This window comes from Peromyscus maniculatus, chromosome 3 (genome assembly GCF_049852395.1).
Source record: "Peromyscus maniculatus bairdii isolate BWxNUB_F1_BW_parent chromosome 3, HU_Pman_BW_mat_3.1, whole genome shotgun sequence".
NCBI lineage: Eukaryota > Metazoa > Chordata > Mammalia > Rodentia > Cricetidae > Peromyscus > Peromyscus maniculatus.
The window spans coordinates 87173009-87187347 of record NC_134854.1 but is presented as its reverse complement, the minus strand read 5'-3'; the positions used below and the strand labels follow the sequence as shown (position 1 = coordinate 87187347).

Here is a 14339-nt window from a genome sequence, read left to right as displayed (position 1 = left end):
GTGGGCTAAGGGACTGCTGGGGCTTGGCGGGACGCGGAGAGAAAATTCCAGCTACAATAACCACTTGGCTCTAGTAACTTTTAGAAAAGCTAGCATGAAGGACTCCATTTTCATCTTGCTATGAAACATAGACTGGCCTCAACTTATGGTCCTTCTGCTTCAGCCTTAAAGGCAAGTTCTACCATTCCCAGATAGACTTGATATCGATTCTTACAACTTCTCCCCCAACTCTGAGCATTATTGTTTGAAGAGGTTGGTGCCTGACCTTCTCTGCTTGTCCCTCATTATTTGGATGATACCTGCCTCAGTTGGTCTGGTCTTAGTCCACACTAGGGGAGGAGTGGAGTAAGTAATAGATGTTAATGCCTTCGTAGAAGTTAAACTCTTTATGACCAATTTTAAACAACAAAGAGTTTTAGAAGTAGTAGCTCTTCGGATGGACAAACCTAAGTCCATTCTTGAGTTTTAAGTTACTTGTACTGTGTCTCGAAAATACTCCTCAGGTTCTTTTGTCAGAAATTGTATTTCTGCAGCATTTTAACAGACCACAGTCATAAACCTTTAAAGAAAAGTAGACAGTAAGAGCAAATGTTAAAACTAACTTTAAAATTATGTATTTGTTTGTTTATATGTATAGTGTTAGATCTCTTTGGCGGCTTAAGGAAACAACACTCAGGAAGTTAGAGGTGTCTGACCTGAGACAGGCAGAACCATGTTTATCCACAGCAAGGGGGCATATTCCCACCAACATGGGTAGTTGAGAAAGCCCATGGAAAAAGATGGCTGGGACCCTTTATGGGTGCAGAAATGACTGCAGCACATTTCCTCCCACAGTCCCTCCCTTCCAGGGTTGCCTGGCCTGGCCACAAGAGAAGCAGGGAAGTGTAGTCGTTTAGCAGGAGACTATTATGTCCTTCTGAAGTAACCTATGTCTAATACTTTTTCATTGATAGGAGCCCTGTTTAGGGTAAAGAGTGTTAGGATAGGCATCTCTGCATGGAGAGAATCACCAGGATCCAGTCCGGAATATATGAGCACAAACAGAAAAGGTTTATGTAATACAACAGGTGTGTAAATACACATAACGTATAAGGGAACCCATTAGCATCATTACACAGAAGAAGCACACAGAAACCTTTTGTATAGTAACTTAGCTTCTACATTTGGAGCAAAACTTAGAATCTTTAGGTGTCAGTATACCAGTCTACAACACTGATTAAAATAAAAATATTAGGCCGGGCGGTGGTGGCGCACGCCTTTAATCCCAGCACTCGGGAGGCAGAGCCAGGCGGATCTCTGTGAGTTCGAGGCCAGCCTGGGCTACCAAGTGAGCTCCAGGAAAGGCGCAAAGCTACGCAGAGAAACCCTGTCTCGAAAAACCAAAATAAATAAATAAATAAATAAATAAATAAATAAATAAATAAATAAATAAATAAATAAATAAAAAATAAATAAAAATATCAGCCATGTCAATTACAAATTTAATGCTAATGACCATAACACATTCAGTTTCTGATATATCATCTCATATATGCAATAACAAAATATTTACTTTATCAAAGTAAATCTTTGTGGACAAGGGTTTCAAACAGCAGGATTACCCCCCAAAGGCCAGATTTTCACCTAATGGCTCTGTTCAAACGGAAACTGGAGAGGAAGTTCAGCTGGTAAAGGACTTGCACACTAAGCACAGGTATCCAGGCTCAATCCCTAGCACTCTGCCCAAAGTTGTGCATGATATACGCATTCATTATTCCACTGCCAGGGAAACAGAAAAAGGAGGACCATTGGGACTTGCTGGCTAGACAGTGACAGACTCTTCCCCACCCCCCAAAAAAGGGGGTGGCCTCTGAGGAAGGACAGCCAAGGGTTGACCTCTGGTCTCAACATGCATGTCCACACATACTTATCAATACTTGTATCACTGTGTACGAATATGCACATGTACACATACACATTTAAATAACAAATGTTCAAAGAATGCCTTTGGCCATTTTATGTGTCAACAGTTCAGAAACAAAGCATTTGTCATTACACACAAAGAGCACTCAGCAGTCACTTTGCATGTATTATACTTTAATCTATAAACTTTCAAAGAATATATAAATTCAGACAGAAAGCTCTACATATTTCTAAATACAGATATATAGGATATTTATTGTAGTAAAACCACTTTAAAATACTTGTTTATAAAGTGGTCACTTAAAAGATGAATATAAACAGATATTTAAAAGATGATCCTTTGTTTAGTCAAAAGTCCAACAAAATAATCAGAAAACATATTAAAAATTAACATTGGTATTGTAATATTAACAAATTATTAAATTTGAAAAGATAATGAATTATTAAATGTAGCAAGAAAATCTTGATAATTTTACAACGTACTTACACAACAAATTAGGTCTGAAAATATGCTAATGTAAGTTATTTACAACAAAATGCTGTATCTATTAACAATAACTACAGCAGCAAAATTACCCCATCTCAATACTGACAAAAGACAAGGTTGATGCAAGGTGTGTTCCTTGATCACTCTCCACTTTATATATTGAGGCAGGATCTCTCACTGAATCCAGAACTCACCGTTTCATCAAATCAACAGGGCTCCAAAAGACAAAGCCAGTCGCCAAATAGTCGTCTCAGAAATGGTAAAAACAAAACAAAACAAAAAAACAGTTCAAAGGAACCCAGGAATAAAAGGGAGGCAAAATCTGATGTGCTCTTATCAAAAAGAAACTTGCTGTGATGGCTAAACCTGGTTGTCAGCTGGATTGGATTTAGAACCAGCTTAAACAAGCCTCTGAGTGTGTCTGTGAGGGTATTTCCTGGAAGGATTAGCTGTGTGGGAGAGACCTTCTTTGAGAGGGTGCAGTACCATCTAATTTACTGCCCAACTGGCCAAAAGATCAACTGCCATAGACAAGCAAGTCAGGAGCAAAAATAAAAAGAAATATTGGAATAAAGCAGCACTCCCCTGACTTACGTTTTCCTTTCATTTTGGTGGTTAATATAATACGAGTAAGAAAAGTGGGAAAACAGGGCTGGGGAGACAGCGCAGTGGGTAAACATGCTTGATGCACAACATGTCAATCAAGTCCAATCCCTGGATCCCAAAGGGAAGGGGCGACCCGATACTAGATAGTTCATGTGCACCACCACGCACACATGTACATGGGGCAGGGCTAGGAAAAATCAATAAAACCAAACATTTTCAAACCCAGGGAAACATTACTTGACTACCACGCATTTCTTTTACAACACAATTCCAGCCCCCTGAGTTGTGAGGGTGTAGGTTCTTATTTAGGAGCCCCATAATCCACTTAGCAAATATGAACACAAGCTGTGCTTCTACTCACTGCCGATGAAAACAACAAAGAGAATAAAGTGATGTCAAGAAAACCATGAAACCGGAAGGAACTCCCTCACGGGAGATTTCAGTTAATGTGCAAAAGACCAATACTGGGGTCAAAAGTTTTGCAAGACAGCCCCTAGCATCATGAAGGGCATAGAGCTTCCGCCTGTGCAAAGCAGTATGTGAAGCTATGGGACCAGTGTCTGGTTAGACCTCAGGGTCAAGGTCTGCATGTTGACAACCTAATTTAGAAAAATTGCTCCTGACAGGCCTGTAGGTCCACTGTAACTTCTCAGTGCCAAAGGAGTCAGTCCCCTTGTGACATTGTGACATATGAGGGATAAGGATTAAGGCATGGACATGGCATCACTGCAGGGCACAAGAGAGGTTCCCTGATGTCCTATTTAGTGCAGTCTGCTTTTGAAACACAGACTTCGACTCCCTCTTTTCTTCCCAGTCTGGTGTTAGCAACAGGACAGTTGGGGATATAAGGCCTGGATCGAATCACATTGACATGAACTCAACACAAAACACATGTTCACTACTGATTTTGAACTTTGTATTTCTCAAAAGAAATTCAAGACACAACCTATTTTCTTAATCAATTAACTAGGCCTTTCGTCAATACTTAAAAAAGCCTTTTCTACCCTTAAGGAAAATGTTGCCTGTTCACTCACTTCATCCCCCAGTTCTAAAGAATGTCATTTTTCCTTGCTGACACTTTTGATAATTTAAAGAACACATTTTTTTCTTGTAATATATTTTAATTTGCTACAATCAAGTGATTTATAAAAATAAAAGTTGGTAACAGTTGCTTCTAGAAGTTATTTCAAAACTATTTGGCTTTAATCACTATTTCAGTTTAGCCTATTATTTCCCAAACCTCAGAAATCATGAGCCCTACCCTTATATCAACACAATTATGTTGAATTTAAGAAATATTTTCTTGGTCAGCAGACAGATGCTTAGCAAAGTGCCATTTCCCTGTTCACTTGCTATCGACGCTAGGAAGACAATGAAAACTAAGGGACAAGAGCGGGGAAAGGAATCCTTCACTCTGGGTCATTGTTTGCCCTCACCACAGACTGAGACTCCAGAAATTTGAATACAACAGACAAAGCCAAAATTCTAAACAGAGATAATGTGTGTTTTCCTAAAAACATCTCAGCGAAACAAACTACAAAAAACTCCAAACACGACCACCAAAACAAAAATCAAACAAACAAATAAAAACAAGAACCATTCAAACAAACACGTGAAATATGCTTATGTAGGGCCAGAGTGCTTGTCTCCTTGGATTTGACCATGGACATACTGCACCCTCATCCCTAATTCTAAACAATGCACCTTTTAATTCCATTGACAAGAGAGATTTGTATAAAAGAGTAGATCCATTCTGATTTTTTTAAATTTAATTTGTAAATTGTCCCAATTTTTTAAACTCTGCTTGCTTAGCCTTGTTGTGAATTACATTCTTGTGTTGATGAATATCTCTCTCTCTCTCTCTCTCTCTCTCTCTCTCTCTCTCTCTCTCTCTCTCTCTCTCTCACACACACACACACACACACACACACACACACACACACACACTCGCATGCAAGCACCTGCATGCACACGTGTGTATGTCCTGGAGCAACCTGCATCTACTTCTTGCACTGTCTTTTATGACTGTCTAAATACTTTGAAAACTCCCCAGCTTGTTTGCATTCTGCCTCTTCCTAAATCTTGTCTGTAACAGCAGAGGAGCCAGGCTTCCCTGGGCTGCTGGTGGCTGGGTTGGATCTTCTGTGTCTCCTGCTGCTGCTGACTGTGCCACAGGTGAGAGAGGCTTTGACTCAGTTGCTCAATTGCCTGGTGTGTTTTCTCCCATCCAATTCACATCGGAAGTAATATTTCCTGTGATACTGTATTTTCTACCACGTTAAATTCCCTAGCCCTTGACCCGCAAACAAACAAACAAGTGGGATTTCTAAAGGAAACAACTGGCGACTCCTAGGAAAGGACATGTGGCTCCTCCTCTACCTGGCTATTATTTTCAAACACGCTTGTTCTCAGTCATCAAGCTCTTCTGCCTCCTTCCCAAATCTTAGTTACATGCATTGTAAAGAAGTTCTTTCTGTTACTGTGTGAGCAGGCCCTGAGAAAAGTAATTACCATCCTCATTATTGCCTTAACTAATACCAAAAATTAAAAGTATTAAGACCCAGACTCAAGTGAAATGCTTAACAAACCTAAGCTACTTTGCTATTGTATGTCTTCAAGAAAGGCTATTATCCATGCTTTACAAAGGGAAGCTAGGGGCCTAAGAGATGGGCTGACGGCTGCTGAATAAGTCAATGGCACTTCTGTAGGAGATCACAGGGATGCTAGGTCCCTGCCTGGATCTGCAATTAGAAGCCCAAGTTCTTAAGAATGGCTCACAGCAAAGTCTGAATGGTATACATTTTACTCAAGGCTCTTTCAAAACAATAACTTGAAACATGTATCTGAGATAGCTAGTCCTTAAGTTTGCTTTGTGTTGTTATGGCTTCTTTGTTTGTTTGTTTGTTTCTGAAAGCAGGAATACTTGAAATATAAAGAAATACAAGAAGAATAGCAGAAACACCAGAGTCATGGGACATACTTTAGATAATCATTATTAAAATGTCGTTGAGGGTTATGCTTTTTAAATTTGCTCTATGTTACTAATCTGAGAATATTCATGAGTTAAGATCTGCAAACTAGTTTTACAAATGTATCAGAATCAAAGACACAACTTGAGGACGATAGTGACAATAGAAATGTTTGGGTAAAAGGGAATTTAGAATCAGAAAAAAAAATTGAAGGCTTTGACCATTGAGGAAGGGAGTTTTGAATCTAGTCAATGAAGCTTTTACTCTCAGATTTGAAGACCTCTAACCCTGAGGGCAGCTTTCCACTTAATGTTAAGATGCTGGAAACAGGAGGACAGCAAAGGGTGCTCTTGCTGGGGCCCAGGGTTCCTCCACGAGCTACCAGCCTGGTGCTTAGAGAGTTGAGATAGTAACCTCTGGGTTATGGACAAAAAGATAAATAAGAAAGTGAGACTTTATTTAGAACAAGAAAAAAAAAAACTAAATCTTAAGCAGTAATAAAAAGACATGTTCATTTGGGGTATAAACTATAACTCAAAATAAAAATTTTAAATGCCACTATAGCCATGAACATCCAGAATGTCAGAACAACTACAATGTAGTAGACAGCCTTTTAGAGTTCTCTTCTTGTTCATTCCCTTTGGTGGTTGCTTTCAGTGAAGATTTAGTTATTGTTGTGCACAGAGACAAGAGACAGGGCATTTGGTGATCTGGACAAGCAGGTCATTCTTCAATGACAGAGTCATGAGAAGGAAAGTGTAGCAGGAATCTTAAAGAGTCTTTATTAATAAAACAAACCTGGAACCAAGTATTGGGGTGCACACTGGAAGATCAAAGAACCAGAACAAGCCACAGCTACCTCACCTCACTGGATCCTCAGCTGGTCTTGTTTCCTCAGACTGGAGGCCTCTGAGTCCTCATCCAGATTGAGTCTCAGCTGAACTGCTGCTAGAAGCCTGAAAGCTTAACCAGCCAAATGCTTAACCAGCCAAAATGCTTCTAGTTTCTGGTCCTCATGCCTTATATACCTTTCTGCTTTCTACCACCACTCCCTGGGATTAAAGGCTTGCTTTCTGGGATTAAAGGCATGATGAGTCACCATGCCTGGCTGTATCCTTGAACACATGGATTTCTGCCTCTGGAATGCTAGGATTAAAGGCGTGTGCTACCACTGCCTATCCTTTATGTTTAATATTGTGGCTGTTCTGTCTCTGACCCCAGATAAGTTTATTAGCATGCACAATATTTTGCGGAACACAATACCACCACAGGAAAGTCTACAGGATCCCAGAGGACAGTCTATAGGATCGAAGATAAACAAGACGGAACAGGTGGGCTCAGTAGGTTTTGCACAAGTTATGTTTTGCGCCAAGCAAGCTTAATAAGTATAGCATCTTATATACTATTTCCAGGGAGGAAACAGGACATAGTCATCAGAAACTATCATACAATGGGATGAAGTCATCAGGAAGCTAATGAATCAATGTTGTACAGAGGGAACATAAGTTATTTCTAAGCATTACAGGTGAGCCTTGGGACTGAAAGCCATAGTTCCATATGGTGGGAAGAGTTGGGCTTTCAAGATCTGAAGTTGCAGCTCTCATAGACTCCAACCCCAGGCCATTACTAGCTCTGCCAGGCATATCCTTGATTTTAGAGAAGGAACCATGTTCCCTTTCCATACATCACAGCCTCAGGGAACACCTTGTATCATCCCAGTTCTCAGCAATTCAGTCCTTCCTCCAGCACTATTGCTACAAATTTACATTTGTTATGTCAGGAAACAAACTTGAACACATTTAGCTAAATAATTGCACTGACTTTGGTTAGTGATTCATGAGTCAATCAATATCTTTTCTATGATAGAGAAGGCTCTTTTCAGAAGGCAGAACAGTAGCTTTTGTAAGGAAGTTTGAACAGGAATAAAGAAATCACAGAGTCAAATGACTGTCTCACCCATTCAGAGGGCCTGATCCAGTTGGCGGCCCTTCAGCCTTTGGTTCATAGTTCATGTGTTTCCATCCATTTGGTTATTTGTCCCTGTGCTTTATCCAACCTTGGTTTCAACTGTTCTTGCTCATATAAACCTTCCTCTTTCTCACTAATTAGACTCCCAGCGCTCCACCAGGGGCCCAGCAGTGGATGTCTGCATCCAGATTCCTCAGTCCTTGGATGGGGTTTATGACACAACTGTTTGGGAGGCAGCTGGGAAGTGGTGCCGGGTCCTGGGCTCGTTGCATGAGTTGGCTGTTCGAATCCTGGGACTTATGCAGGTACGCTTGGCTCGGTCTGGGAGCGGGGGACTGGACCTGCCTGGACTGAGTCTATCAGGTTGATCCCGGTCCTCGGGGGAGACCTTGATCTGGAGGAGGTGGGAATGGGGGTGGGCTGGGGGTGGGGGAGGGGGGGGAGAGCATGGGAATCTGTGGCTATTATGTGGAACTGAATGGTGTTGTAAAATAAAAAATAAATAAAAAAAAAAAGAAATCACAGAGTACAAAAAAGGGAATTGGTCAACATCAGGTTACCCCAGATTTTCTTCTTCCTAGTGACTAAGCAAGGGAACGTCCTTCTTTTAATTACTTTTTAAATTTCAAGACTATGATAGCATTTCTCCCTCCCTTTCCTCCTTCCAAATGCTCCTATATACCCATCTTGCTCTCTTTCAAGTTTGTGGCCTCTATTTTCATTAATTCTTGTTACACACATACACACTCACATGCACACACACACAAATACAATCTGCTTAGAATGTGTAATGTCACTTGTATGTATGTGTTGTGTTTCAGGGCTGACCATTTGGTATTGGATAGCCAGTTGGTGTGTTCTTCACTGGGGAAGAATATTCCTCCCACTCTCAACATTCCTTAGTGACTATAATATTTTGTGTCTGGTTGAGTCCTCATTAGCTTGTCTCATGCACTTTGGAATGTCTGTTGTTCCTATTCAGCTCATGTTTAAACAGTCATGTTGATGAGAATCACGGATGTAACTTCTGACATTTCTATGAGACACAGTTGCACAGCAAAGTCCATGTTCTGTTGCTAGAGTTTTCCTGCCTTGCCCACAGTCAGGACAAATCTCTGTCACCCGCCAGTCCCACAGCCGCTCAGACCCAACCAAGTAAACACAGAGACTTATTTTGCTTACAAACTGCATGGCCGTGGCAGGCTTCCTGCTAACTGTCCTTATCTTGCTAACTGTGCTTTTATCTTAAATTGATCCATTTCCATACATCTATACCTTGCCATGTGGCTGGTGGCTTACTGGCGTCTTCACATGCTGCTGGTCATGGCGGCGGCTGCAGCGTCTCCTTCTGCCTTTCTGTCCTTTTATTTCTCCTCTCTCTTAGTCCTGCCTATCTTTCCTGCCTAGCCACGGCCGATCAGGTTTTATTTATTAACCAATCAGAGCAACTTGACATACAGACCACCCCCCAGCACAGTCAAGTGCAGACCATCTCAAACACCTGCACTCAGGCCCATGGTCCTAATCATCCTCTATACGGACCTGCTGGGTAACGCCAAAAGAACCCAAGAAGGGCTCCCACAGGACATACAGAACATCTCACAGCAATGTTCCTTTGGCTCTTACATTCTTTCTTCACCAACCTTTCCAAAATGATCCCTGAGCCTTAGGTTCAGGACCTGAGGTGTAGGTTTTATCAGTTGGGACAGGGTTCCACAACTGTATTTTTACTGATTGTGGTTTTCTAAAATGATTGCTGCAAAAAGAAATTTCCTTGATGAGGGGTGAGGATGATACTTAACTATGGGTTCTTATCATGTCAGCTCAGATAGACGAGATCACTACATACTGACTGCTGTGAATCTCTTATGTTTTGGGACACTGGTCCATTTTCATGTTCAGTTTGATTATATGGTTGGCCTGTCACTGAATTTCATCTAGATTGTTGACCCTATTATTGAATCTTAGCGAGCGCACACGCGCACCCACCCACCCACCCCCACACACACACACACACACAACCTCCAAAAGCCAAAACAAATAAACAAACAAAAACCTACAAATCAGACAACATAGTATATTCATGAAATCCTAACATTAAGAAGCTAAGACAGGAGGCTATGAAGTTCAAGTCCAGCCTGAACTACACAGCAAAATTCTGTTGCACAGAGCCAAAATGGAGAAATAGATGTATAAATAAATAAAAGACTTTCTGTAGATTTAACTTATTGGTTGTTAATAGTTTCTAAAAGCACTTTTTAGCAATGATGTTCTACTAGCATGACATATAAATATTTAGGATTTTTGTCATCTTTAAAAAAGACTCCTAGCTATGTATACTGGAGTAGCCTTAAATTCACAGAGATCCATAATTTTTACGGAAAATTTTAAAGTATCTTAAACTTCACATGCGCATACACATGCACATACATAGAGTAGTCAAGATAATCTTAAACAATAAAAGAATTGCTGGGGATACCACCACCCTTAATTTCAAGTTATATACATAGCCATTGTCTTAGTTTGTCTTCTATTACTATGATATAACTCCATACCCAAAAGCAACTTGGGGAGGAAAGGGTTTGTTTCACCTTATTCTATCATCCAAAGAAGTCAGGACAGAAACTCAGGGCAAGAACCTGGAATCTGGAACTGAAGCAAAGGCTGTGGAGGAGCACTTCCTTACTGATATGTTCCCCATGGCTTAATCCAGTCTACTTTCTTTTCTTTTCTTCTTTTTTTTAATAAAATTTTTCTTTCATACAATATATTATTACAATTTCACTTTCTCTTACTTATCCCAGTACTCCCCCACTCCTGTTGTATTTGGATCCATATACTATCTCTCATTAGAAAACAAACAGACATCTAAGGAATAATAATACAATGCAATACAATACAGTACAATACATTTAAATAAAACAAAAACAAATCAGAATAGGATGAAGCAAACAGGAAAAAAAAAGAACTGAAGAAAAAGCACAAGAAACACATATAGAGGCAGAGAAACATTTGAATACACAGAATTCCCATGAAAAACACAAATCTGGAAGCCATAATACATATCCAAAGGACCTGTAAGGTAGATAGATAGAAAGAAAGAAAGAGAGAGAGAGAGAGAGAGAGAGAGAGAGAGAGAGAGAGAGAGAGAGAGAAGGAGGGAGCAAGCAAGGAAAGAAAGCAGAGAAATCACATCTCATCCACACACAGAAAGCAAAGAGGTCACATCGTATCTGCCCACAAGAAGCAAAGAAAGGTGACCAGAAGTGAGGCCAGGATATGAGACCTCATAGCTTGGTACTAGTGACTACCTCCAACAAGGCTGTACTTCCTAAAGGTTCCATAACCTTCCCAGATAGCACCACCAACTGGAGAGCAAGTGTTCAATTACATGAGCCTATGGGGGACATTTCTAATTCAAACCACAGTAGCCAAATTGTTTCGTTTTTGTTTTTGCAACGACAAAATTGAATCTGTGGTCCTATGCTAGGCAAGCCCTCCATCACCAAGCTGCAGCACAACTAATTTTGGATGAAGATGCCAAAAACCTATATTAAGTGGGGAAAAAAAGACAATCTCCTCAAAAATGGTATTTGGGATACTGTATGCCAACATGTAGAAGAACAAAACCAGATCCGTATCCCTCACTCTGTAGAAAAATCAGTTCAAAATCGATGGAAGCTCTTACTTCAAGAACTGAAACTTTTAAACTGCTCTAGGAAAACCTGGATAGGGGAGAATCTTCAAGACGTAGACGTAGGCAAAAAGGTTCTGACATAGAATTGGATAGCTAAGAAGATGAAACCAACTGTTGACAAATGGGGTTTCATGAAACTAAGGAGGCTTCTTTAAAGCAAAGGAAAACAGCTGGGTGGAGAGGCAGTCTCCAGAATGGGAGAGAAATTTATGCTAGCTATGCAGTTGATCAACATCTAAATATATAAAGGAGTCAAAGACTAAATTTTAAGAAATCAAATAATCTAATAAATAAAATGGTTGAGAAAATGAACCCAGAATGTTTAAAAGCTGAAATGTGGATGCCAAAAGCCACTAGCCCCTAGGGAAATAAAAACTGAAGCAATATTGAGATTCCATACCATGCCAGTCAGTGTGATTACCATCAAGAAAATAAATAGGGAGGGATTAGGAGGTTGAGAAGGAGGGGAAAATGTGATTAGGCTGGGAAAATAATTAATTAGTTAATAAAAATTTTAAAAGAAAATAAATAGCAAGTTCTGATGAGAATGTGGGGAAAGAAATGTGGTAGGGGAAACAACTTCTTCAAGCAGAATGGAAATCAGGGAGGTTCTTTCAAAGGCTAGAAACAGAACTACTATATAATAGAGCTATAGCATTCTTAAGTATAAAAACAGAACACTTCTCTGTAAGAATATCACAAAATTAGAGCACATCTATTTTTATTGTAATAAAATAGCCAATGCTATTCACAATAGCCAAATTATACAATAATCCTAAGCATCTATCAGTTGTAACTGAAAGTTTTCCTGTGCCCCGCCTGGCCTATGGTCAGGACAAATCTTTCTCACTTGCAGGTCCTGCAGCCGCTCTGACCCACGTAAACACACACAGGCTTATATTAATTAAAACTGCTTGGCCATTAGCTTAGGCCTACCACTGACTAGCTCTTACACTTAAACTTAGCCCTTTTCTGTTAATTTATATATTGCCATGTGTTCTGTGGCTTTACCTGTATGCCATTAAATGCTGCTCCCTATATGGTAGGCTGGTATCTCCTGACTCAGCCTTCCTTTTCCCAGAATTCCCCTTGTCTGCTTATCCCACCTATACTTCCTGCCTGGCTACTGGCCAATCAGCATTTTATTAAACCAGTGTACAAAAGCATTATCCCACAGCAATCAATAGATAAATTGATAAAGAAAATGTGGTATGTAGACATAAAGGTGTTTTAGTGATCCACAAAGGAAAAAAAAATCTATTATTTGTAGGAAAATGGCTACAATTGGAAATAATATACTAAAAGAAATTAAAAACAAATTACATGAACTTTTAATCATTATTGCATTCTAGATTTTATATAGATGCACAAAATCTTATGACATGAAAGGTAGCAATGACAATAGAAGTAAGAGTATCTGGAGTGGGGATGGGGAGAAACAAGAGGACAAGAATGATCAAAGCAAATGATATAGCTGTATATCTTTATTATTCCCTTCACTGTGTACTACATACATGTAATCAAACTTTGCATTAAAAAAGGAAAGATGATGCAAAGCTACAGAGGGTAACTAATTTTTAAGACACCATGTTCAGTTCAATCACTAGGTATCCAACATGTTAACATGGAAAGGCAAGTAACTCTCACACCCCCACCCAAGAAAATCATATGGACATTTTTGGTTTCTTTGCTAGAACCATGTGAATTAAGGAATACTGTTCTCTCTCTCTCTCTCTCTCTCTCTCTCTCTCTCTCTCTCTCTCTCTCTCTCTCTCTCTCTCTAACAAAGAGAGAATGAGAACCAGGTCTTTGAGTTTACTTGGTGATAAATGACAGACAAATTCTAGTACTGAAAGTAATGCCATTTCTGTTTCCCAAGTCTGAACACTGAAGACTGATATGGCCTTTCCCCTACCCTATTGTATTAAATTCCCTTCAGGGACAAAACACCTCATTAATCAGATGCAACACCCATTAAAAACCCAGTCTTAGTCTTCTGAAGAATCATTCATCTTAGGATTTTTATCCCTGACAGTTAAAGTATTTCTTTCAAGAATCTGAAATTTAGTTCAATTTTAAATCTGTATGATTTGATCTCTTCAAATTCCCAGGGCAATACACTCATGACTTCTAACTCTCTACTATGGCATTACATTCATCAAGCCTTACTGACAAAAGAGATGGAAATGGCATGGCTGTTATGTGACAGACTTCCTGGCAATGCACACTCCCCACACTCATTCACTCACCCCAGACAGGGAACCCACAGCATACACAAGTGCAGATACCACCAAAGTCAAAACTGGTAAACCCCAGAGTTATATTGGAATTACAGGAATATGGGTGGGTTACTTACAGGAGCAGAAATTACCCAAAGAAAGTCACATGACCAGCACCAACTCAGCATGAGTGACAGCTCACAAAAGCTGGGAACTTGGGAGTACACTGCACAGAGTGCAGGCAGCTCAACAAGTTGGTGAGTGTCCTTTCCATGTGGTTTAATTGGCTGGAGCCTCTTCTAGGCAGCCCTGCTGGTCTTTGCCTCTTTCAGGCTGTTCAGCTGGTTCCTCCTTTGCAGCTTTGCCCATCTGAGAGTGGCTCAGTGCGATTTGCTGGTTATGTACTCTTGGAGAGAGAGTTACCTACAGAATCAGGTCAGTTACAGCTGAAGCTATTTTTCATTGTTTACTTCCTGTTATGATGTGTCCCT

General features: G+C 40.1%; 1 protein-coding gene across 1 annotated transcript in view; it reads right to left on the bottom strand.

Annotated features, from left to right (window-relative positions):
- The window catches only part of Prdm5 (PR/SET domain 5), a 222759-nt gene extending 208660 nt beyond the window's left edge, over positions 1 to 14099 (bottom strand). Inside the window, exon 1 of the mRNA XM_076566884.1 lies at positions 13986 to 14099. Within this exon, the coding sequence (XP_076422999.1) occupies positions 13986 to 14036 (51 nt within the window). The 5' untranslated portion in view covers positions 14037 to 14099. The remainder of the gene's footprint in view (positions 1 to 13985) is intronic.
- Positions 14100 to 14339: the final 240 nt, after the last annotated feature.